The sequence below is a fragment of the Amphiura filiformis genome, chromosome 3, assembly GCF_039555335.1.
Source record: "Amphiura filiformis chromosome 3, Afil_fr2py, whole genome shotgun sequence".
In the NCBI taxonomy this organism is placed as follows: domain Eukaryota; kingdom Metazoa; phylum Echinodermata; class Ophiuroidea; order Amphilepidida; family Amphiuridae; genus Amphiura; species Amphiura filiformis.
In genome coordinates this window covers 37,516,632-37,543,238 of record NC_092630.1, presented here as the reverse complement: position 1 = coordinate 37,543,238, position 26,607 = coordinate 37,516,632, and the positions used below count along the sequence as shown (strand labels likewise).

Below are 26,607 nucleotides of genomic sequence, written 5' to 3'. Positions count from 1 at the left end.
TTCAAGTTGTTACAACTGGAAAATATGGTTCGTGCCATCCGATGCTGATTTCAGTCAAAGAACTCGGGTTATCACAGTCAAAGTCCATCCAAGTTCCCCAACCAGGTATTCTTATATAAATATTTTGATATTATTTCAGATACTGAAGATCCCATTATCACCAATACTCCTGGTAACCTCACCCAAAACACCGACCCTGGTCTATCAACTGCCGCGGTCTTTTGGACAGAGCCATCCGTATCTGACAATTCTGGAATGTCGTCCAGTCTAACTGTTGACTATATGTCTGGGTACAACTTCACAATTGGTGTGACTATTGTAACATACACAGCAGTTGATCCATTTTCCAATACCGCAACATATTCATTTGTTGTTACAGTTGTAGGTAAATATAACTGCAATCATGCAATAATCTTCACTATAAGAAGATATTTTCAAGTTTCATTCATGCTTTTAGCGTTAGAAGAGGGATGTAATAATTGTGTATAACAATTTATATTGTCAATTATCAAAGCTTCAGAAATACACAAACTACAATACAGTGTAATGTTGAGATAGAGGACCCAAGAACAAGGACAATAAAACGAACTACAACAGCAACAAAACTGCCTTTATATAGCGCTGAAACACCTCACTGCAGCTCACTGCGCTATAATCTCTTATGTTTTTCTTATGCTTATTTCTTTTTATAATGTATTTTAATAACTTCTATTATGTTTCTTTTTATAATGTATTTTAATAACTTCTATTGTAACTTCTATTATGTGTAATAATAGTAAATGATTTTGATGTTTTAAGATTGTAAAAAGTAATGCAATTTGGCTATTTGCCACGATTTTATTTTGAATAAATATGAAATGAAATGAAATGAAGATAAGCTTTCGTGAGTGGTATTGATATCATGCAAAACAGCATTACACCATAAAAAACGAGAATCACAATAGAGGTTATCCACTTCACTCATGTGTGACTTCTAACAAAAGGCGCTGATTCCCGTAGTATTCCTTATTCAAAACAATTCAATGCATGACCTCGGAGTTACCTGCATGACTCTTGGCGGGCTATTTTGAAACAGTCATGGTTGCACATGCAGGTACTTCTTTTGAAAGTCCTAAACAAGGTATAGCAGTCGTTGATAGGATATGCAGCTTATAGAACACGAATAACCTCTATTATGTATGTTTCAATCAATCTCTTATTTCAGATCACGAAGATCCTATATTTTCCAATGTTGTAACAAACATTTATGCCACTACTTCAATTGGGTTTGCATACGCTAATGTAACATGGATAGAGCCCACTGTTACCGACAACTCAGGTCATGTTACCCTGGCATCCAACTTTCAACCTGGTGACAAGTTTTATATCGGGGATACCAGGGTGACGTATAACGCTACTGACCCGGATGGAAATAGTGCAGGGATATCATTCGTTGTCAGCGTCATAGGTATGATAAATCAAGTTGATTTTGATATTAGCTACATGTATAAGTTCCTTTTCAGAGAATAAAATTCGGCTCGGTTGAAGAGCTTATGGGTATGTCTATAATTGCACAAAGGTGTGAAAGACGTTAGAGCCACTTACTTGTTCTGGTCAATAACTCGTTCACTTTCAAAGAAACTCGAAAGAATGTTTTTCACCTATTTCTGGTACTCCTGCGCGATTTTTACCTGTTACACAACCCAGTGAAAGAAACCATTGAATTAGAACAGAAAATGTCATTTGTATATTTACGCCTATCATTTGACTCAGCTTCTGTTATCAAGGAAACAAGAGTCCCCCCAAAAGGACAAAGTTAATTTTCCGCTGATGGTCTACTGTATTGATAATAACTAAATCTACTCTTCATCAATTATTCTTGGGGCGCCTCTACGGAGGTCTCAATTTATGTTTTTTTTTAGATTTACGTGTTTTACATTTGTTTTGTTTTAAGTATGTGTTTTGAATAAATAACGTTATTGACTTGGTTTTGATTTCATAACTGTTTATTAATACGCACTGAATGCAAGTCTAGTAGTTCTATATACAGCAGGAATTTACGCTTTAAATACGAAATAAATGAACGCATTTTACCATGCTAGAAACACGCAAAATACCTTTGTTGTTGTTACTTAATTGCCTCACTCAAAGGACCACCGTGTATTACATGCTGACACGTCTGTCGGGCGGAACCGCCATAACGTGGAGCTGCTGAGCGTAGCTAGTTTTCGCTTTGCGGAGCTAAATTGACCGATGATGGTAGAGTTTCTCATTTATGAATAGTCTGGTGAAAAATAAATCTGGTATCTGTTGCAAGCTTACACACTCATTGTGATTGGATAATATAATATTACAGTCATTGACCTCTAATCGATCAGCGTCGGTTTTGGTTGTTCACCAGGCCATTGTTACTGTTAACTTAAACTTCATTTTCATGCAGCCAAGCAACTATTATATTTGATAACATAGCGTACATGAGACAGCATTTTACCTCTTACCAGTATCTTTCTCACACATATACTTTCTCACACATATAATTCACGTTCAAGCAAGTTTTACAAACAAACAGAGGATATGCTAAGAACTGGTACTGGGTGTCTTAAGGGATCTGGAATGAGCGTTTTGAGCGTTTCGACAGTATTTTTTTTGGTACATGAGAGCACATCAGACATATCGAATTGCATTCTGAATACGAATAATGTCTTTCTGATATCAAATAATTTTCATTTTTTGAAATTCACTACAAATTTTATGACAAATTATTAAAATTTGATATTTTTCACATTTTTGAGATATAACAGCCCTCGAAGTAAATTTTATAAATCTAATGATATATTCTTAAAGTGTATGTAGCTGGGAGGAAAAGCCTACGATCAATTGACAATTTTGACCTGTCATATTGATGATATGGATTTTCCCCCAAAAGACCTAATTTTTTTTTTGGTGTTTTGGGAAAAAAATTCATATCTTTAATACGAAATGTCAAAATTTTCAATTGATCGTCGGCTTTTCATCCCACCTACATACACTTTAAGTATAAATCATCAGATTTACTTCGAGTGCTGTTAAATATCAAAATATCAATTTTTAATCATTTGCCATAAAATGTGTATTACATTGCGAATTTAAAAAAATCTAAATTATTTGAAATCAGAAGGACATTCTTCGTATTCAGAATGCAATTCGATATGTCTGATGTGCTCTAATGTCCCACAATAAAATACTGTCCAAACGTTCATACCACAGCCCTTAATTAGTCTGGGTCAATAGTTCCTGCGGAATAAAAACATTTCTAACTTTGCCCAACATTAGGAGAACAATCTGTAACAATTTCTTGCCATTTTGTTTTTGTTTTCAATATTCGCAGTTCTCAACATTGTTAGTTTTCAACTTATTTTTCTTTCAGACATGGAGAATGCGACGTTTTCAAATGCACCTGGTGATATTGTGACAAATACCAACTATGGAGAAGCTTATGCTTCAGTCACCTGGATGCCTCCTACCATCTTGGAAAACTCCGGTGTGCATACATTAACATCTGATTACAATCCTGGTGATAATTTTAACATTGGTGTTACTTTAGTCACGTACATGGCGTCTGACTCCTCTGGCAATGTTGCAGTACACACATTCACAATCACAGTTATAGGTAGGTCTTGTATTGGGCATTGTCTCTTTTTATTTTAACTAAAGGGTGTTCCAAATGATAAGTACTTGTGCATGCCACAACCTTGTCAAAACAATGTTGATGGTGTATGAAAACTTCAAACTATGAATGGATATAACAATAATTTTATTTTGGAACAATCTGAATGATAATCTAAAATAATTTATGGTGTCTCCTCGCCTATCTTTTAAAACTACGAAATATTTACCTTTGTTGTATGTTGTCACATAATTATTATGGATTTAATTATGTTGCTTAAAAAGATATTGTTTAAACCCCCGCTTCGATAACAACTTTGTCACTTTTGAAGATATATTAGAGTGGTTTAATGAGACAGATGCTCTGTTAAATTCCGGGGGGTCTTCAAAAATTTGTACGGGGATGTACCACGTAGACTTTCGGATGCTGACTTTCTCTATACCTACTTTTTTCTGTTCTTGTCACCCATCAGTATACCAATTTTTCACCAAAAACACACCAAAAGCCCCCAAATTTGCCCTAATTGGGTGCTTTTTGGGGCACTTTAGCCCAAATGTGCCCAGGACCGTTCCTAGGGATTTTGCCGCCCTAGGCAAAGCCTCTCCCTGCCGCCCCACCAAAGCATACCAAAAAAGTGTTAAGAGGGTTACCCCCTTGAAAACTCATCAGTATTGACCTATTTGTATACTGCCCATTTTTCTTTTTATCCGCCCTCATTTTTCTTCCCTTTTCTTTCCCCATTCCCGTTTTTGTTTTTGCCTTTTTTTTTGCGCCCCTCTGCGTTTGCCGCCCTAGGCGACCGCCTTACCTGGCCTAATGGTCGGAACGGCCCTGAATGTGCCCAATTGGGCGCATTGGACTCCACTGAAAACCACCCATCGATATAACAAAATCGCGGAAAAGGTACTCAAAAACCGTGGCACATCCCCGTATACCTTCATCTATGGAGAACCCCCTCCGGGTTCAATTCATAACAAATTACGCGAGACGTTACGAGGTGTCATCGTAGTTGCAAGGTATAATTTTATTCATCATGAGAACCATTTTGTTTGAAAATGACATTGACTAAATCTTATTCAAACGTGTCCTTTACAGATAACGAGAGTCCGTCAATATTTGGCCTGCCTGCGAATATTAACAAAAGTACCGACGTTGGTCTAGCCACAGCGGTAGTAAATTGGCTCGAAGCTACAGCTAAAGACAATTCAGGGTCCGTTACATTGTCATCGAGTCATTCCTCTGGAGATACATTCCCTATTGGTGATACAATTGTAGTCTATTTGGCGACGGATGCTGCGTCCAATCAGGTGCAAGATACGTTCACTGTAACAATTCAAGGTGAGTAAATGTGCTTGTTGTTAATTTTTTTGCGGGGTATAGTAACTTATAGACCGATGCTTTAAAGCTCGCTAGTTAATTTGAAATTATACAGACGTATCAAAATGGTTGGTACCCATCAGATTTGATGCATGCCTTTTCCAAATGCAAAATTGGACCCTCATGAAAATGATTACCATTTATATTTCAATGACCTTTTTCTACTTTAATCTACAAATTAAGATGATCGTGTATTGCATTTTGATCTCCATATAATCACTGGGAACTGATAGGCACCAATTATTTTGATACAGTATGTAGAAAAATAGCCGAATACTGAAAAGAGAATAACATATCCATCCTTCCTTTTATTTCTTCCTTCCTTCCCTCGACGTCAACTCAACAAATTTGAGAGACTCTTGTCGGCAGTGGACAAAATCATGGTGTCTATATTGTTAACCAAAAAATACGTTTCCAAAATATGTTACATTCGCCTCCGAATACCACTTTAAAATATTTTTAAGACACTGTTATTAGTCTAATTTATTATAAAAGATTGTGTATTATGGATTTGATTCGGAATTTACTTAAACTTATCTTTGTTGAAGAAATCTTATTCTTTATTATGAAAATTATTTTGTCGCGAAATGACATTGAATGAAGATTATTTGAAGCCCTGATATATATACGATTTCTGTTTCATTAAGCTAAAATTGTTATCCAACACATTGAATTTGATTTGGAACAAATTAAGTTCGAAAATAATTAACTAAAATATTGTATACTATGCCTTTAAATCAGAACCACAATAACGTCATTAGCTTCATGAATTGGCATTGGGCCACAACTATCTAATAACTTCACTTTGGCATGTTCGTGCTTATGCAGTTCAGGGAAGATGGTGACAGCAACCGTACCCCTGAATTTTTCTCATCGCAGTGGAAATCAGTGGAAAGCCCACATTTTCTCATTCACCGTATTTTTTATTCTGTATTTAAGACAAAATAAGTGTAAAATGGGTTTATTTTTTTATTTATTTATTTATTAATTATTTATTTATTTATTATTTAACCTGGGGTGACCAATCTATGCACTGGCACTGTGGTGTAATTGTTTCACAGAGCATAATTTAAGACATTTAAATATACATTTTGGCCCTTTTATTTTCTGATATGAAAATCCAATAGTGAGGACTGGGGTAATTAACGTTCTGTCCTTCTTACCAAAGGGATAATTGCAGGTATCGGATCCTCATCATTTAAATCCAGTTAAAAAAAACCCCGCTTCAGCATACCTAAAACGCGAACTGGTCCATACTATGGATGGTTGATAGCATCAAAAGACGTCCATAATTCGATTTTGGATGTCCAATAATTTCGCTGTACACTTAAAGCCTTAATGTACGATTTCCATCAAATTTTAATTTTTTTTATTCTTCATTCAAAATGTTGAAATAATATTAGTAATAACTGCCGGGAATGGTTGCTGTCCATTTTAAGTTGAAATAACAAGGTAAAGTGAAAGAAACCCCACTGGTTATTTTGGCCATTTGACATGCAGTTCTATGGGAGAGCATATTATCATAATTTTTAAATTATGATAATATGTCGAACTTTGCTCTGTTGATCTACAAAGACAACAAATTTGGCCGATTACATTTAGGTGCAAGTTGGGACATGTGTAAACATTACAAATATGAAAAAAAAATCAGGTTTGAAAAAATTACCAATTTCATATTATAAGATCGTACATTATGGCTTTAACGAATCACAGATGCCTAAGATTATACATCTAACCTTGGATGTCTAAGATGCAACTGTTGAGTTCCTAAATTGGTTCTCGTGGTATCATAAACTACTTCCAATTTTGTTCTCACTAAATGGGTGATGTACTGCCGTATTGGCTGTTGGCTCCCAGCTCCCTACAATGTATTTTTGACTTCCTCTCATCCAATGACCGGTCATTGGATGAGAGGAAGTCAAAAATACATTGTAATGACCCGGTTTTTTTAGAATAATGAACAACTTTCTGATAATTAATATGTTTTCTGTTCTGTTCTTTTCTTTCTTTTCAAATTCTAATTACTAACTGAATAAGCTCCCTCGTTTGTGTGCATTCTTAACCAACAACCGCCACATAAGTGTCAAATTTCTCACTGCACAGCTTACATGTAGTTTTAAATTAGTGTTCCCCATCCCCGTTAATTCCAAAGTTGAGTGCCCCCGGGAAGTGGTGCTGGAAAACATTGAAATAAGTTTAACGGATGGTAAAGGTGTAAAGTATTTGTATGAACGTGAAGGAAATCAAGGTGGAAATTTACGGTAAGTAATTATCGACCGATGGATGAAGGTAGAAGCCGTGACCGATGAAACGATGGGTATTTCAATGGTCTGTGAGCTATCCCATCATTAAGTTTTAAAAAGGCCTATGCAATGATTTGCTAATCCGGAGGATCGCAAAAATCATAGATGTATTTACGTGACATACCAGTGGCTAAGCTGAAAGCTGTGTATTAAATGTATCTATCTCTAAGTAGAGAAATTAGCTACATGTACTTGAATGAGGCTTCAACTTCGTCAATACTGCAATTTTCCCTCATTTTGTCACTTCAAAAATACTTGATGACAAAATTTAATGACTTATCCTTCACTTTTAGGCAATTTATACACATTTTTTTTATTACACTTTCGCTGTGATCACTGAATAAGCCTTTAATATGATGAATTAAAATGGGATTTAGTAGTGCGTACATGTTGTATGCGTGATTAAATGTGCGATTCAGCCAAGCTAAACGTAACAAAATAACAAACACATATCGACATTTATTAAACGTGAACGAATGTTAACTTGCAAAAATTGCAAAAAAGCCAAGACACCGATAACAAATGATCTTGAACAGGCTAGGCATCTCTTGCATGTTTCCAAAACATGGTTTAGGTATTAGTTATACATTACCTGGGTTAAATGATCTCGTTATTGTTTTCAATGGCTTCGCTCAACAACCGCTTCTGCACAGATAATGAGAATCATATCTGATCTGATTATGGTTTAGCAACTGTTGTGGTAAATTTGAAAGATCCTATGCTACAGCCTAATATTCTGGTTTAGTTTCTCTGGGATCTAGTCATGTATCTGGATATATATTTCAAATTTGAGTTGCAGTAGTCACCTACACGGCCGTTGATGGCGACCTAAGTATGGTTTTAGAATCCTTCAGCATTACAGTTGTAACATCAATGAGGTGTTTATTTTATTTTTGTAACATATTATAAGACATGATTGCACACATTGGAAAGTTGTTTCACAGTTTGTATAGACATCTCAAAATAAAAAAATATTTCGGTACTCCAAATAACAAAATTGGTTCAGTTATTATAAGACATAAGAAATATTCGAGTATCATCTTCAGGCAGTGATGAATGTGGTTCAGTTAATCTGACTTGATACTTTTCCAATCATTGACTTACATGGATATTGAAGTTGACTATAAATTCCTTACTTAGTTATCATATAAAATGAATTATTTCCCTACAAAACAACAAAATACATAATACTTCCTGCATAATATTCAAATATTATAATAAACCATGTTAGCACACAAATCAAACACTAATTGCCAAAAGTAGGCCTATATGAACACACACACGTGGTGTCAAAATTATCCCAGATATCAAAATATTACTGAATAGTCCTTTCCCATTAATGAATTCATGTTTTTATGCCTCAATGGTAACGGAATTGTGGTTGAAAGCACTATCACCTTTGTGTTATTTGTGACCTGTCTTCCATCGCAAACACAATCATTGCAAACACATCGGTTCACAAGGACATGAAAAAACGTGATGCATCAGAATCTATTGTCCTCTGATTATACAAAGTATCATATTTACAGATGATGAGTATCCTGTATTGACTGGTATACCTGCAAATATCACCCAGAATACCGACATTGAATTAGCGACATCTGTGGTCAATTGGACAGAACCTACAGCTAGTGATAATTCTGGTTTAGTTAGTCTGACATCAAGTCATGTATCTGGAGATATGTTCCCAATTGGTGTTACAGTAGTCACCTACACGGCCATTGACGATGCCTCAAATAAAGTAACTGAATCGTTCAGCATTACGATAGAAGGTACGACCACCCTTGTGTTATTTGTGACTTGTTTTCCATCTCCCACCCACCTCATTCACAATCATTGCAAAAACATCGGTTCATAAGCACATGAAAAACGTGATGCATCAGGATCTATTGTCCTCTGATTATACAAAGTCTCATATTCACAGATAATGAGTATCCTGTATTGGCTGGTGTACCTGCAAATATCACCCAGAATACCGACATTGAGTTAGCGACATCTGTGGTCAATTGGACAGAACCTACAGCTAGTGATAATTCTGGTGTAGTTAGTCTGACATCAAGTCATGTATCTGGAGACATGTTTCCAATTGGTGTTACAGTAGTCACCTACACGGCCATTGACGATTCCTCAAATAAAGTAACTGAATCGTTCAGCATTACGATAGAATGTACGATCACCCTTGTATTATTTGTGACTTGTTTTCCATCTCCCCACCCATCTCATTCACAATCATTGCAAACACATCGGTTCCTAAACACATAAAAAACGTGATGCATCAGGAACTATTGTCCTCTGATTTCACAAAGTCTCATATTTACAGATGATGAGTATCCTGTATTGGCTGGTGTACCTGCAAATATCACCCAGAATACCGACATTGAGTTAGCGACATCTGTGGTCAATTGGGCAGAACCTACAGCAAGTGATAATTCTGGTTTTGTTAGTCTGACATCAAGTCATGTATCTGGAGATATGTATCCAATTGGTGTTACAGTAGTCACCTACACGGCCATTGACGATGCCTCAAATATAGCAACTGAATCATTCAGCATTACGATAGAAGGTACGACCACCCTTGTGTTATTTGTGACTTGTTTTCCATCTCCCCACCCACCTCATTCACAAACATTGCAAACACATCAGTTCATAAGCACATGAAAAACGTGATGCATCAGGATCTATTGTCCTCTTATTATACACAGTCTCATATTTACAGATGATGAGTATCCTGTATTGGCTGGTGTACCTGCAAATATCACCCAGAATACGGACATTGAATTAGCGACATCTGTGGTCAATTGGACAGAACCTACAGCTAGTGATAATTCTGGTGTAGTTAGTCTGACATCAAGTCATGTATCTGGAGATATGTTTCCAATTGGTGTTACAGTAGTCACCTACACGGCCATTGACGATGCCTCAAATAAAGTAACTGAATCGTTCAGCATTACGATAGAAGGTACGATCACCCTTGTATTATTTGTGACTTGTTTTCCATCTCCCCACCCATCTCATTCACAATCATTGCAAACACATCGGTTCCTAAACACATACAAAACGTGATGCATCAGGAACTATTGTCCTCTGATTTCACAAAGTCTCATATTTACAGATGATGAGTATCCTGTATTGGCTGGTGTACCTGCAAATATCACCCAGAATACCGACATTGAGTTAGCGACATCTGTGGTCAATTGGGCAGAACCTACAGCAAGTGATAATTCTGGTTTTGTTAGTCTGACATCAAGTCATGTATCTGGAGATATGTATCCAATTGGTGTTACAGTAGTCACCTACACGGCCATTGACGATGCCTCAAATATAGCAACTGAATCATTCAGCATTACGATAGAAGGTACGACCACCCTTGTGTTATTTGTGACTTGTTTTCCATCTCCCCACCCACCTCATTCACAAACATTGCAAACACATCAGTTCATAAGCACATGAAAAACGTGATGCATCAGGATCTATTGTCTTATTATTATACAAAGTCTCATATTTACAGATGATGAGTATCCTGCATTGGCTGGTGTACCTGCAAATATCACCCAGAATACCGACATTGAATTAGCGACATCTGTGGTCAATTGGACAGAACCTACAGCTAGTGATAATTCTGGTTTAGTTAGTCTGACATCAAGTTATGTATCTGGAGATATGTTTCCAATTGGTGTTACAGTAGTCACCTACACGGCCATTGACGATGCCTTAAATAAAGTAACTGAATCGTTCAGCATTACGATAGAAGGTACGATCACCCTTGTATTATTTGTGACTTGTTTTCCATCTCTCACCCACCTCATTCACAATCTTTGCAAACACATCGGTTCATAAGCACATGAAAAACGTGATACATCAGGATCTATTGTCTTCTGATTATACAAAGTCTCATATTTACTACAGATAATGAGTATCCTGTATTGGCTGGTGTACCTGCAAATATCACCCATAATACCGACATTGAGTTAGCGACATCTGTGGTCACTTGGACAGAACCTACAGCAAGTGATAATTCTGGTTTTGTTAGTCTGACATCAAGTCATGTATCTGGAGATATGTTTCCAATTGGTGTTACAGTAGTCACCTACACGGCCATTGACGATGCCTCAAATAAAGTAACTGAATCGTTCAGCATTACGATAGAAGGTACGATCACCCTTGTGTTATATATTTGTGACTTGTTTTCTATCTCCCCACCCACCTCATTCACAACCACTGCAAATACATCAGTTCATAAACACATGAAAAACGTGATGCATCAGGATCTATTGTCTTCTGATTATACAAAGTCTCACATTCACAGATAATGAGTATCCTGTATTGACTGGTGTACCTGCAAATATCACCCAGAATACCGACATTGAGTTAGCGACATCTGTGGTCAATTGGACAGAACCTATAGCATGTGATAATTCTGGTTTAGTTAGTCTCACATCAAGTCATGTATCTGGAGATATGTTTCCAATTGGTGTTACAGTAGTCACCTACACGTCCATTGACGATGCCTTAAATAAAGTAACTGAATCATTCAGCATTACGATAGAAGGTATGATCACCCTTGTGCTATTTGTGACTTGTTTTCCCATCTCCCCACCCACCTCATTCACAATCATTGCAAACACTTTGGTTCATAAGCACATGAAAAACGTGATGCATCAGAATCTATTGTCTTCTGATTATAAAAAGTCTCATATTCACAGATAATGAGTATCCTGTATTGGCTGGTGTACCTGCAAACATCACTCAGAATACGGACATTGAGTTAGCGACATCTGTGGTCAATTGGACAGAACCTACAGCAAGTGATAATTCTGGTTTAGTTAGTCTGACATCAAGTCATGTATCTGGAGATATGTTTCCAATTGGTGTTACAGTAGTCACCTACACAGCCATTGACGATGCCTCAAATATAGTAACTGAATCATTCAGCATTACGATAGAAGGTACGATCACCTTGTGTTATATATTTGTGACTTGTTTTCCATCTCCCCACCCACCTCATTCACAACCACTGCAAATACATCAGTTCATAAACACATGAAAAACGTGATGCATCAGGATCTATTGTCTTCTGATTATACAAAGTCTCATATTCACAGATAATGAGTATCCTGTATTGGCTGGTGTACCTGCAAGTATCACCCAGAATACCGACATTGAGTTAGCGACATCTGTGGTCAATTGGACAGAACCTACAGCAAGTGATAATTCTGGTTTAGTTAGTCTGACATCAAGTCATGTATCGGGAGATATGTTTCCAATTGGTGTTACAGTAGTCACCTACACAGCCATTGACGATGCCTCAAATATAGTAACTGAATCATTCAGCATTACGATAGAAGGTACGATCACCCTTGTGTTATTTGTGACTTGTTTTTCCATCTCCCCACCCACCTCATTTACAATAATTGCAAACACTTTGGTTCATAAGCACATGAAAAACGTGATGCATCAGAATCTATTGTCTTCTGATTATAAAAAGTCTCATATTCACAGATAATGAGTATCCTGTATTGGCTGGTGTACCTGCAAACATCACTCAGAATACGGACATTGAGTTAGCGACATCTGTGGTCAATTGGACAGAACCTACAGCAAGTGATAATTCTGGTTTAGTTAGTCTGACATCAAGTCATGTATCTGGAGATATGTTTCCAATTGGTGTTACAGTAGTCACCTACACAGCCATTGACGATGCCTCAAATATAGTAACTGAATCATTCAGCATTACGATAGAAGGTACGATCACCTTGTGTTATATATTTGTGACTTGTTTTCCATCTCCCCACCCACCTCATTCACAACCACTGCAAATACATCAGTTCATAAACACATGAAAAACGTGATGCATCAGGATCTATTGTCTTCTGATTATACAAAGTCTCATATTCACAGATAATGAGTATCCTGTATTGGCTGGTGTACCTGCAAGTATCACCCAGAATACCGACATTGAGTTAGCGACATCTGTGGTCAATTGGACAGAACCTACAGCAAGTGATAATTCTGGTTTAGTTAGTCTGACATCAAGTCATGTATCGGGAGATATGTTTCCAATTGGTGTTACAGTAGTCACCTACACGGCCATTGACGATGCCTCAAATAAAGTAACTGAATCATTCAGCATTACGATAGAAGGTACGATCACCCTTGTGTTATATATTTGTGACTTGTTTTCCATCTCCCCACCCACCTCATTCACAACCACTGCAAATACATCAGTTCATAAGCACATGAAAAACGTGATGCATCAGGATCTATTGTCTTCTGATTATACAAAGTCTCACATTCACAGATAATGAGTATCCTGTATTGGCTGGTGTACCTGCAAATATCACCCAGAATACCGACATTGAGTTAGCGACATCTGTGGTCAATTGGACAGAACCTACAGCAAGTGATAATTCTGGTTTAGTTAGTCTGACATCAAGTCATGTATCTGGAGATATGGTTCCAATTGGTGTTACAGTAGTCACCTACACGGCCATTGACGATGCCTCAAATATTGTAACTGAATCATTCAGCATTACGATAGAAGGTACGATCACTCTGTGTTATATATTTGTGACTTGCTTTCCATCTCCCCACCCACCTCATTCACAACCACTGCAAATACATCAGTTCATAAACACATGAAAAACGTGATGCATCAGAATCTATTGTCTTCTGATTATACAAAGTCTCATATTCACAGATAATGAGTATCCTGTATTGGCTGGTGTACCTGCAAATATCACCCAGAATACCGACATTGATTTAGCGACATCTGTGGTCAATTGGACAGAACCTACAGCAAGTGATAATTCTGGTTTAGTTAGTCTGACATCAAGTCATGTATCTGGAGATATGGTTCCAATTGGTGTTACAGTAGTCACCTACACGGCCATTGACGATGCCTCAAATATTGTAACTGAATCATTCAGCATTACGATAGAAGGTACGATCACCCTTGTGTTATATATTTGTGACTTGCTTTCCATCTCCCCACCCACCTCATTCACAACCACTGCAAATACATCAGTTCATAAACACATGAAAAACGTGATGCATCAGAATCTATTGTCTTCTGATTATACAAAGTCTCATATTTACAGATAATGAGTATCCTGTATTGGCTGGTGTACCTGCAAATATCACCCAGAATACCGACATTGATTTAACGACATCTGTGGTCAATTGGACAGAACCTACAGCAAGTGATAATTCTGGTTTAGTTAGTCTGACATCAAGTCATGTATCGGGAGATATGTTTCCAATTGGTGTTACAGTAGTCACCTACACGGCCATTGACGATGCCTCAAATAAAGTAACTGAATCATTCAGCATTACGATAGAAGGTACGATCACCTTGTGTTATATATTTGTGACTTGTTTTCCATCTCCCCACCCACCTCATTCACAAATATTGCAAACACATCGGCTCATAAGCACATGAAAAACGTCATGCATCAGGAGCTATTGTCCTCTGATTATACAAAGTCTCATATTCACAGATAATGAGTATCCTGTATTGGCTGGTGTACCTGCAAATATCACTCAGAATACCGACATTGATTTAGCGACATCTGTGGTCAATTGGACAGAACCTACAGCAAGTGATAATTCTGGATTAGTTAGTCTGACATCAAGTCATGTATCTGGAGATATGTTTCCAATTGGTGTTACAGTAGTCACCTACACAGCCATTGACGATGCCTCAAATATAGTAACTGAATCATTCAGCATTACGATAGAAGGTACGACCACCCTTGTGTTATTTGTGACTTGTTTTACATTTCCAACCCACCTCATTCACAATCATTGCAAATACATTGGTTCATGAGCACATGAAAAACGTGATGCATTGGGATCTATTGTCGTCTTATTATACAAATTGTCATATTCACAGATAATGAGTATCCTGTATTGGCTGGTGTACCTGCAAATATCACTCAGAATACCGACATTGATTTAGCGACATCTGTGGTCAATTGGACAGAACCTACAGCAAGCGATAATTCTGGTTTAGTTAGTCTGACATCAAGTCATGTATCTGGAGATATGTTTCCAATTGGTGTTACAGTAGTCACCTACACAGCCATTGACGATGCCTCAAATATAGTAACTGAATCATTCAGCATTACGATAGAAGGTACGACCACCCTTGTGTTATTTGTGACTTGTTTTACATCTCCAACCCACCTCATTCACAATCATTGCAAATACATTGGTTCATAAGCACATGAAAAACGTGATGCATTGGGATCTATTGTCGTCTTATTATACAAATTGTCATATTTACAGATGATGAGTATCCTGTATTGGCGGGTGTACCTTCAAATATCACTCAGAATACCGACATTGATTTAGCGACATCTGTGGTCAATTGGACAGAACCTACAGCAAGCGATAATTCTGGTTTAGTTAGTCTGACATCAAGTCATGTATCTGGAGATATGTATCCAATTGGTGTTACAGTAGTCACCTACACGGCCATTGACGATGCCTCAAATATAGTAACTGAATCATTCAGCATTACGATAGAAGGTACGACCACCCTTGTGTCATTTGTGACTTGTTTTCCATCACCCTTCCCACCTCATTCACAATCATTGCAAACACATCGGTTCCTAAAGTTTGTTCGCTTTATATAAGGCGAAAAAGTAAGACTCACAACATCGTGTATTGATATAGAATGGCATGCACGCGGTTGGGCGCAATGCTTACGCTAGTTGTGCGTTGCGTAATGCGTGACCTGCGCACGCTTATGTGAATTTACGCGAGCGTGAGTTGGGACTTTATTGACGCGCGCAGTAACAAAAGCGAACAAACTTTAAGTACATGAAAAACGTGATGCACCAGGATATGTTATTTGTGAGTTGTTTTCCGTCTATCCACCCGTCGCATTCACAGCCTTTGCCTATTAAGCACAAGAATCACATAATGCATTAGGATCTATTGCGTTCTGATATTTAAACGTTCATATTCACAAATAATGAATATCACTCTGAATAACGATTTCGTGACTGCTGTGTTCTATTTCTATAAATAATCATTTTACTTTAGAAGCTGGATTTCTCTCATCTTTTCATCTTTCTGTCAAGAAAGAAAAGTTCAAGAAAGATTTTTTGAGTAATGAAACGTTTGTTATTCGTTTTGTATGGTTTGTTTTTCGCCATTTTTATTAGAGGTACTCTTTGCCAACAATTGTTTTTCATATTCACAGATAATGAAATTCCAGAAGTTTCAGGAATACCCTCTAAAATGATTCAGAACACGGACAAGGGTTTAGCAACATCTATGGTCAATTGGACAGAGCCTACAGCTAGTGACAATTCTGGTTTAGTTTCTCTGACATCGAACCATGTGTCTGGAGACATATTCTCAATTGGCGTTTTTGTAGTGACTTATACGGCCACTGATGCTGCCTCAAATCTAAAAATGGAATCCTTTAATATTACAGTAGAAGGTACGATCATATTTGAAAAAATATGTTAATGCAAACTTCATGTTTTGAAGAAAAACCTTACATAATTATAATAACAGTTATAAAATTCATACCAGAATATTTTGTTTGTTATTCGTTTATCAGTTCTATTTCATTTATGTTATACTCATAAATTTGCAGATAATGAAAGTCCTGTCTTGTCTGGTGTACCTGCAAATATCACTCGTTCCACTGATAGTGGTTTAGCAACCGCTGTAGTCAATTGGACAGAACCGATAGCTAGTGATAATTCTGGTTTAGTTAGTCTTACATCAAGTCATGCATCTGGAGATATGTTTGCAATTGGTGTTACTGTAGTGACTTACACGGCCATTGACGCATCTTTAAATACGATAACGGAAATGTTCACTCTCACAATAGAAGGTACGATCAACTATTTTGTGTATATATGGCTGTTGCTTTTGATATTGTGTTTATTTTTGTTGATGTTGATTAGTGATATCTATCATTTTTATTTCATTTAAGTGGATAAATTTATATTTTTGTATGGTATCAACAAATGAAACATAATTTCTCTCATGTTGATTCAGTATTGTGGACAAGTATTTTTTATAATGTTTACCAAAAATAATACTTTATTACTTTTTATTCAAGATTAAAAATGTTAAAGCCGTTTAGCTGTTTCAAATTATAGATTTGAAGATTGTGTTTCAACTCATTCGCAGATGTTGAATTAGGGATTCAATCATGTTTCACCGTTGTTCATCACCGTTTAACAACGATGCGGCCGCGTCGTCTGCGTGGTTTATTTCGCGAGGGCAGCTTTAGCTGCCCGAGCGAAGTAAACCACGCAGACGCGCCGGACGCGAGTTGTTAAACGGTGATGAACAACGGTGAAACATGATTGAATCCCTACAGATCGTATAATTCACATGATTATTTCATGAGGAATGTCAATTAATCATTGCCACTCGGCCTTACAAAACGTCGATGATTTCTCTGTTGATATCAGCAATAAAACCACAGAATAAAACTGCATGTTTAGCCGCTCTCTGAAAAATACTGAATTCAACTGGCAAAGTTTGCATACGCACATAGGTTCCAGGCGTGACGAATTTTACGCGCTCTCGCGTAACGCGTAGTCTCGCTCGCGTTCGCGTATACGCTACAGTAAAAGTGTGGATTCATCACGGATTAACAACGGTTGGCTGCTGTACAAAGGTATAGGAAGAGTTGTTGAAATCCTATTTTGTTAATGGTTTAGCAATTGCGGTGGGCAATTATTTAGTTTGGTAGTTGGTAGTTTGGTAGGCTTTATTCAGATTAATAGTTAACAAATTAACCAAGATACTTCTAGAATATCAGGTTAAGGTCTACATCCGGTCTAGTCGAACACACTGCCAATAGCACTATGAATGTTATCAATAATTTAGCAGCCCATTTGATCAACTGAACCTGTCTGTACTGGCCTGTACTGGTTTAGTTAATATGACGTTATTTAGATTTGATTTAAATCTGGCCAACCAGACATACCTATTTTTGACAGACTGACGTTATGACATTTTTCATGTATAGTTTAGTCATGTTGATGAACCAGCCTCAGATAACATTGGATTAATTCTGTAACATAATAGATCAACTTATGGACCTGTTGCATCATTTTCACAAAAAACTGAAGCGCAGGATTTGTTTCATATCAAATGTTCTTATTTTATTTTCACATATTGTGCACCACCACATAAAATCAATTGTTTCCATTTAGCACACCTCAGTTGAGATTTGTTTCTTAAATCATGTAAATCTGCTTCAAACATTTGTAATTTTCACAGATATTGAAAACCCAGTCTTGACTGGCATACCCTCAAATATCACGCAGAACACCACCAATGGTTTAGCGACTGCTGTCGTGAATTGGATAGAACCTACAGTTAGTGATAATTCTGGTTTAGTTAGTCTGACATCAAGTCATGTATCTGGAGATATGTTTCAAGTTGGTGTTACAGTAGTTACCTACACGGCGATTGATGCTGCCTCAAATGAGATAACGGAATCATTCACTATTACAGTAGAAGGTACGGATATCTTAGTGTGGTTTGTAACTGGTTTATGTCCTTGAACATCTTCAAAAAGTCGCAATTCCATTTGGCATCAAAGATTGTTAACGTCTTGTTTCCAACCCACTTGACTCTATTATGACTAGCAATACTCAGCACATTTAGCCATTCAATCTTATGCATAGATAAATAATGCCTAATTATTTGCTTTTTTATTCAAAATAGAGCGTATCCGAATATTATGAAGTTCTTACATGTCTTCTATCAGTTTTAACGCCCAACGTTTGATGCTGATGTCAGTTCATTCTTACATATGTCTTAACGTAATCTAGGACGATCATATTTAAAGAAATATGTTATCACAAACTTCATGTTCAAATTTATACTAGTTTGTTATTTCATTAATTTAGAGAACTGTTTTATCAGCTGTCTCTCACTTATGTTACACTCACAAACAAATTTTCAGATAATGAGAGTCCTGTCTTGTCTGGTGTGCCTGCAAATATCACTCGTTACACTGACAGTGGTTTAGCAACCGCTGTAGTTAATTGGACAGAACCTACAGCTAGTGATAATTCTGGTGTAGTTACTGTTACTTCAAGTCATGTATCAGGAGATATGTTTGCAATTGGTGTTACTGTTGTGACTTACACGGCCATTGATGCATCGTCAAATGTGATCACAGAAGCGTTCACTCTCACAATAGAAGGTATGATCAACTGTTTTGTAGATAATGACTGTTGCTTTCGATATTGTTTTATTAGTAGGGTTAGACACTTTGTTACTGTTAACGTAGTGATATCTATCAATTTTATTTCATTGTTCAATCTATGCAAATACAACATAAATACAACATAATTTTCCTCAAGTTTATTCAGTTTTGAGGACAAATTTAAATTTAATATTTTGGTCAACATTTACAGTCATACTTAATTACCCTTTATTCAAGATTAAAAAAATATATATATTAAGATTACTACATCAATTGTTTTTCAACACATTCGCAGATGATGAAAATCCTATTTTGTCTGGTATATCTACGAATATCACCCAGAACACCGACAATGGTTTAGCAACTGCTGTGGTCAATTGGACAGAACCTACTGCCAGTGATAATTCTGGTTTAATTACTATTACATCAAGTCATGCATCTGGAGCTTTGTTTCCAATTGGTGTTACTGTAGTGGTATACACGGTCATTGATGCTGCCTCAAACACGATAACAGAATCATTCAGCATCACAGTTGAAGGTATGAAACTCCTTGTGTTTATGTAATTATGGAACACTGTTCATGGTTACTCGGTTAGTTTAGTAGGTTTTATTCGTCTAGATAGTTACTTGATTAACAAATAAACACAAGTACTTCTAGAATAGCAGGTTAAGGTCTAGAATCCGGTTTAGTCGTGCACACTGGTAAATACCACTCTGAACGTTATCAGTCACTTAGCTCGTCGCTTTGATAAACTGAGAGAAGTGATGTGATTTGAGTACTCTGGCTTTTGTGATATATCCAATAATCAGTTTGGTCGAGACGTGCACCAGCTTCAGATCAATTTATGAAACTGTTGTATCATGTTCACAAGAACTGAAGCGCAGGATTTTGATTCATAATTGAAAGTACTATTATTATTGTATGGATTGTGCCTCTATTTAACACTTTGGTAAAAGAAATTTATCGGCTATATTGATGGTAAACCTGGTCAAAATGATTCTAATAGATACGTTATAGGAGTTAATTATATTCTCGAATGCTCTGAAAAACAAATACACCTTAAGCCGATAAAGCATATAGGCTACTCTATTTAATAATATTTTATAATTCATATTTTAACGGCTATATTACAGATAATGAATCTCCCGTCTTGTCTGGTATACCTGCAAATATCACCCAGAACACTGACAATGGTTTAGCGACTGCTGGGGTTAATTGGACAGAACCTACAGCTAATGATAATTCTGGTTTAGTTAGTCTGACATCAAGTCATGTATCTGGAGATATGTTTCCAATTGGTTTTACAGTAGTCACCTACACGGCCATTGACGATTCCTCCAATATGGCCAATGAGTCGTTCAGTATCACAATAAAAGGTACGAAAAAATATTGTGCTGTTGTTACTGTTGTATATTGTAAATACCGATTTGCAAATTAAAACGCATATACTACTCACAGACTTGACAATTAGATGAGCGGACCGTCTGATGTCATTTTTCATGCAGTTTATATTATGTTCTTCATGTCCGACAGGTATGGATTTCTTCCGCTTTAGTCTTGATTTTAATTCACATAATGAGAAATATTTGCTTCTTTGTAGAGGAATCTTGTCGAGTAATCCATTGAGAATGCCATATTTCCAATATCCACAGATAATGAGAATCCTTTCTTGTTTGGAGTACCTGCAAATATCACTCAGAAGACCGACAGTGGTTTAGCAGCTGCTGTGATAAATTGGACAGAACCTACAGCTAGTGATAATTCTGGTGAAGTTACTTTAACATCAAGTCATGTATCTGGAAACATGTTCCCAATCGGTGTTGTTGTAGTAATATATACAGCCATTGATGCATCCTCAAATATGATAACTGAATCATTCAGCATTACAGTAGAAGGTAAGAAATCATGTTTTCAATTGTTTCTTGTCATGTTTGTCCATTACCATTTTGTTGAAAAAAGATGCTGTGATATTACTAGGAACCATAACTAATTTAGCCTTACAAATAGGATAGATGTCAAACTGGTGACCTGTAGGTTGATGTCCAATCAACGCCCTCATTAATTATATGGGCTCTCTTAATCATGTTATGACGTAAAATAGATTTTGAAAATAGTGTTGGGTTAGGTTGCTTTTAATAACTTGAAAAAGACTTTCTTGATTATGACTTTTGTTAATGATTTGGTTTCACAACATTTTACATTCATAATCAATTACACTTCCATCTTTTGTAGATAACGAGCATCCTGTTTTGTCTGGAGTACCTGCAAGCCTCATTGAGACCACCGACAATGGTTTAGCAACTGCTGGGGTTAATTGGACAGAACCTACAGCTAGGGATAATTCTGGGTTTGTTTCTCTGACATCAAGTCATGTATCTGGAGATTTGTTCCCAATTGGGGTTACAGTAGTCACCTACACGGCCATTGATGCTGCCTCAAATATGGTAACGGAATCATTCAACATCACAATTAAAGGTACGTAAAAAGTTTGTTTCTTTGTTTTCCATGCTGACATTGGAATTGTTATACATTGTGTGGGGTGTGTGGGTGGTGTATGTGGGTGGGGGGTGTCTGTGTGTGGGGTGCGGGTGGGGTGTTGTGTGGGTGATGTGGGGTGTGTGGGGTGTGTGGGGGTGTGTGTGTGTGTGACGAATAGATAAGCAGATCGACAATAGTAAAAGGTGGAACAGATGCGGCGAACGAGAAAAAAAGTGAGAAATACAATTGTCTGCATATTAATGTATTATTATGTCATGTTCATTTTTTTTATTAGTATGTGGTCTGTTCTATTTTGTTTTTATCCAGATCATGAAAAACCTGTTTTCACTTCTGACTTGGCAAATATCACTACAGATACAGGTGCAAAGTTCACGTACGCTTTTGTGTCATGGACGGAGCCCTATGTTACAGATAACTCGGGCTCACTGAATCTAACAAGTAACTACCAACCTGGGGAACAATTTCCAATCGGAGACACAATCGTCATGTACACGGCTACAGATATGTCAGGAAATAGCGAAATGTTTTCTTTCATTGTGACTGTCAATGTTACGGGTATGTGTTAATGTTCAAAATATAATATTATAATAAACATCTTTAAGTGACTGATTATATCGACGGCAGCTGTTTTTTCAATTTTCACTTTCTTAAAATTATGTTGCTAAAAAAATAAATAAAAAAAAAGCCGTAATTGTAGTGTATCAACAGTGTGGACGTGGCGCGGGCGCTGATTTATGGTGTACAACATATTGCTATCTCTGTTTGAATTGCGTTTCGAATTTTTTGATCTGTAATCTCTACCGCCTCCCCTCCTGCATTTGTTTAATTCGTGAGCGTTCTTGGCAAACAAATTTTGGGTCAACAATTAATAATTCCCGTTTGGGGCGCCGCCAATTTGTATCTTTGCCCTGGGCGCCACCACCTCTAGCTACGCCACTGGTTCGTATATGCAAATGAAACAAAATCTAAACAACGAGTAATTGGAAAGTTAGTATTTTTTTGGCATATAATCTTAAACAATGTCAAATGTCAATACAGCCCAGCTTTAATTAAATGTGATCCAACTTTCATGCATTCAGGTTGCCCCAGTGGATGGACATATTTCAACGAACATTGTTATCTACAGTCAACTGAAACTGTGGACTTTGAGGATGCTTCACATGCGTGTATGATGTTTAAATCGAACGTAGTTATAATCAACGACGAAGATGAAAATGTAAGGAAGTATTTCTATTATATGTACCTAATACGTTTTTCCATCTCTTAGTATGTTTATTGTTTAATTAATCTTGAAATTGTTTTGTAAAATACTGAGAAGTGATTTGTCTCATAGCCACAGAAAAACAAATTTAGTTCTGTCTTAAAATTACCATTTAATTTTATTTACATCATAATAAAAGAAGGTGCATGTTTAAGATGCGATTAAAAATAACATCTACAAGGTAAAAGGAAAAGAAATAATACTAGTAGTACAACTTGTTTTCATCAAGATGGTACGCAACACTCAGCTGTATAAATATATGTCTTTGATCTAAGTGTCAGAAGTGTTGCTAAAATATGCAGATGCGGAGATGTTTGTTGAAGCAGTAATCACTATAATATATATTATATTTTGTCTCGTAGGATGCTTTGTCGCCACTGATTCTGTCAGATCCAGCACTTACTAGTTACTGGATTGGTTTGACTGATATTACTACTGAAGATACATTTGTGTGGCTTGATGGAACTATTGCAAGGGAAAACGGGGTGGACTATCTTTACACGTAAGTATACATGGTATATCAGTTTTAAAAAGGTGTACAGATTCCGGACTTAGATCAAGCACAGACTCAATCATTGTATTGCATGCAAAACAGTACACCACAATAAAAATGACAAATGTGCATACCAAACACCCCACCACAATTGAGTGGCCCAGTATAAAAACGGCCCATGGCACATTTTTCGTCATTGGGAGAAATCGGCACTGTAAATGTACGAATGTTCAATAAAATACATAAGAAATTTGATGCTTAAAAGATTAAATTGACAACATTCCCGAGTTCCATTCACGATGTGTTATGTTTGTATGGATGACCTTTGGTGACCTTTGACATTTTTCAACAGCGCCCTCTATTTTTCAAAAATGTGCCATGGGCCGTTTTTATACTGGGCCACTCAATTAAATGACCAGTAACACCCCACACATCGACATATCCATAAACACAACCACAGACACTCTTTTGTTGAGTTGCTAATCTGTTATCCTCTTTCAGTAATTTTCAGCCCAATGAGCCCAATAACGCGGGCATTGAAGACTATATGGAAATCATTATTGCTAAACTTCATTCACAATATTTATAAACTGATAATTAAGTACAACTTTGTGTGTATGCTTAAACCATTCAGTAAGTTGTAAATCTGTTTTTCTTTTTCAGTAATTTTCAGCCCGGTGAACCTAATAACGCAGGCAATGAAGACTGTATGGTAATCACCGCCGCTACTAGACCTGGTTATTTCCTAGGAGGATGGAATGACGTAAGATGCACAGTTGTCCGTGGATATATTTGTGAAATGTCAGGTAAAAGTACAGTTATTGTAATCTTAACTTTATGTATAGCTCAGAAGAAAACATGCATCGAAACGTGACTGATTTATTAAAGCAAAATAAGCAAGTAAATGGAGCTGACACAGAACCGATATTTATAAAAAGGTGTTGTTTTTCTGTGGTCATTTTGAAAATATCAAATTCATTTGACAATTGTCGCGTCTTCTTCCTATTATTATTATTATTATTACTATTATTATTATTATTATTATTATTATTATTATTATTATTATTATTATTATTATTATTATTATTATTATTATTATTATTATTATTATTATTATTATTATTATTATTATTATTATTATTATTATTATTATTCTGTTTCTTCTCCTTCTTCTTATTTTCTTTTTCTTCTTGTAGGTGTAGCAAGTGCAGTATTTTCTAACACACCGGCAGACGTGCTCGTAAACTCATCTAAAACTCAAGCTACAGCCATAGTTACATGGACACCACCAACAGTTGCCAACCATACAGAGTTCTTTACTGTGACTGCAACTCATAATCCTGAAGATTCATTCCCAATCGGTGTGACTTCAGTCATATACACGGCTACAGATTCATCTGGATATCAGTTTACGGTTTCCTTTTCTGTGACTGTTCAAGGTAAAATCGTATTACATGTCTTACAATGTGACAATTATGATAAATAATTAAAAACAAACTCCTCGTGACATTGTTCATACACCTAGAACATCACGAGAGAATAGTTGAATGATCATGCTGTTAAACAATGAGATCAATATTGAATTGAATTCAGGGGTTTAAATTATATATTTATTTTAATAAATGTATGTGAATGTTCTCAATAGCAAAGTCCTAAAGATGCATTCCCAATTGGTGTGGATTTCAGTCATACATAGCTATAGCTACAGACTCATCTCGGCAGTTAAACGCGTCCTTCTCTTAATATGTAGACCAAAGAAGTGTATACAAAATTGTAACGACATAACACACACACAAGCAATCAGCCAGAATTATGAAAAGTGGTGTACAATAGGCAGTAACTTGGTAACGTTCGTGTCTGATGATGCTTGTTTCCAGCTCGTTCTGAGACAGAAATACAGGGTGTCCCAGAATGATCTGTACCGGGAAAGATGGAATTTTTTAGGTATGAAGGGCATGTTAAATGTTCATATTGTTTTACATTTTAAGTTTTACATATATTTAGCTTTCTCAGATTTTTTAGATTTTAAGAATTGGACGGTTCTCGTAGAAGTTATTGTAGTTTTTTTTAAAATGGTGAATTCTATGTTTTGACAACGCAACCTATTTTGAAAATCTGTAACATTACTAACCGTTCAGCACAAAGTTATTTGGAAAAAGTTATGCAGGTATTTTAGTTGTGCCCTGTTCATATTTCCACTAAATAGCCGATATCTATCTATTATTTATGACGTTACGAAGCAATCATTACATGGAATTAAAGATTTGCGGCCTAATCCCATTCTCTCTTTGGCGGTAGTTTTAGTTATTATGGTGTGAGGTCCATGTAATTTGAAATGCTTGCAGAGGTCGAACTGGTTGTGGTACAGAAAAGATGGCTCCTCAATTTATTGTGCAGCAGCGTAGATTCCTTTCAAAAACTTACTGGCAAACCGGCAGCTATGTTGAGACGCAAAGAAGATTCATTAGACGATTTCCGCGAGCACGCGTTCCAATCAAAGGAGCGATAGTGTATAACGTAAAGAAGTTTGACGAGCACAGAACTGTCAGGAATCGGCAGAGTGAAGCTTCAGGTGCTCGTAAGACTGCAAGAACTAGAGCGAAGATTGCAGCTGTCTGGCAAGCTTTAAGGCCCAACCCCAACAGTAGTTGTCGTCGAAATGCTGTGCCAAACATCCCACGTTCTTTATTTAATCGTATCGTGCCATTTTCAAGGGTATGCGAGTCGTTTGCGCTGAAAATGAAAAGCAGTTTTTCATTGATTTTACATTATTGCATGCCACGCCAAAACAAATAAAGGTAGCGTGCTGAAATTCACAGAATAAGTAGGAGACATGTCCAGCATTATAATGC

At 36.6% G+C, this 26,607-nt stretch overlaps 2 protein-coding genes across 5 annotated transcripts in view; both read left to right on the top strand.

Annotated features, from left to right (window-relative positions):
• Window positions 1-26,607, top strand: part of LOC140148455 (uncharacterized) — a 63,137-nt gene that overhangs the window by 15,736 nt on the left and 20,794 nt on the right. The window contains exons 1-12 of one of the 4 annotated variants that reach the window (XM_072170406.1): window positions 16,518-16,756; window positions 16,916-17,158; window positions 18,565-18,807; window positions 19,256-19,498; window positions 19,797-20,039; window positions 21,155-21,397; window positions 21,735-21,977; window positions 22,308-22,556; window positions 23,081-23,217; window positions 23,625-23,764; window positions 24,419-24,561; window positions 24,952-25,194. In XM_072170406.1, the coding sequence (XP_072026507.1) occupies window positions 16,552-16,756; window positions 16,916-17,158; window positions 18,565-18,807; window positions 19,256-19,498; window positions 19,797-20,039; window positions 21,155-21,397; window positions 21,735-21,977; window positions 22,308-22,556; window positions 23,081-23,217; window positions 23,625-23,764; window positions 24,419-24,561; window positions 24,952-25,194 (2,575 nt within the window). In that variant the 5' untranslated portion in view covers window positions 16,518-16,551. Of the gene's footprint in view, window positions 1-16,517; window positions 16,757-16,915; window positions 17,159-18,564; window positions 18,808-19,255; window positions 19,499-19,796; window positions 20,040-20,640; window positions 20,879-21,154; window positions 21,398-21,734; window positions 21,978-22,307; window positions 22,557-23,080; window positions 23,218-23,624; window positions 23,765-24,418; window positions 24,562-24,951; window positions 25,195-26,607 lie in introns of those variants that run through there. The other 3 variants (XM_072170408.1, XM_072170409.1, XM_072170407.1) reach the window with 3 other exon arrangements.
• LOC140148264 (hyalin-like) lies at window positions 448-12,808 on the top strand. Its single transcript, XM_072170158.1, has 13 exons — window positions 448-472; window positions 1,205-1,447; window positions 3,386-3,628; window positions 4,721-4,963; window positions 9,230-9,472; window positions 9,626-9,868; window positions 10,022-10,264; window positions 10,418-10,660; window positions 10,814-11,056; window positions 11,212-11,454; window positions 11,612-11,854; window positions 12,009-12,251; window positions 12,408-12,808. The coding sequence occupies exons 1-13, from the start codon at window positions 448-450 to the stop codon at window positions 12,806-12,808; spliced, it is 3,099 nt and encodes a 1,032-aa protein (XP_072026259.1).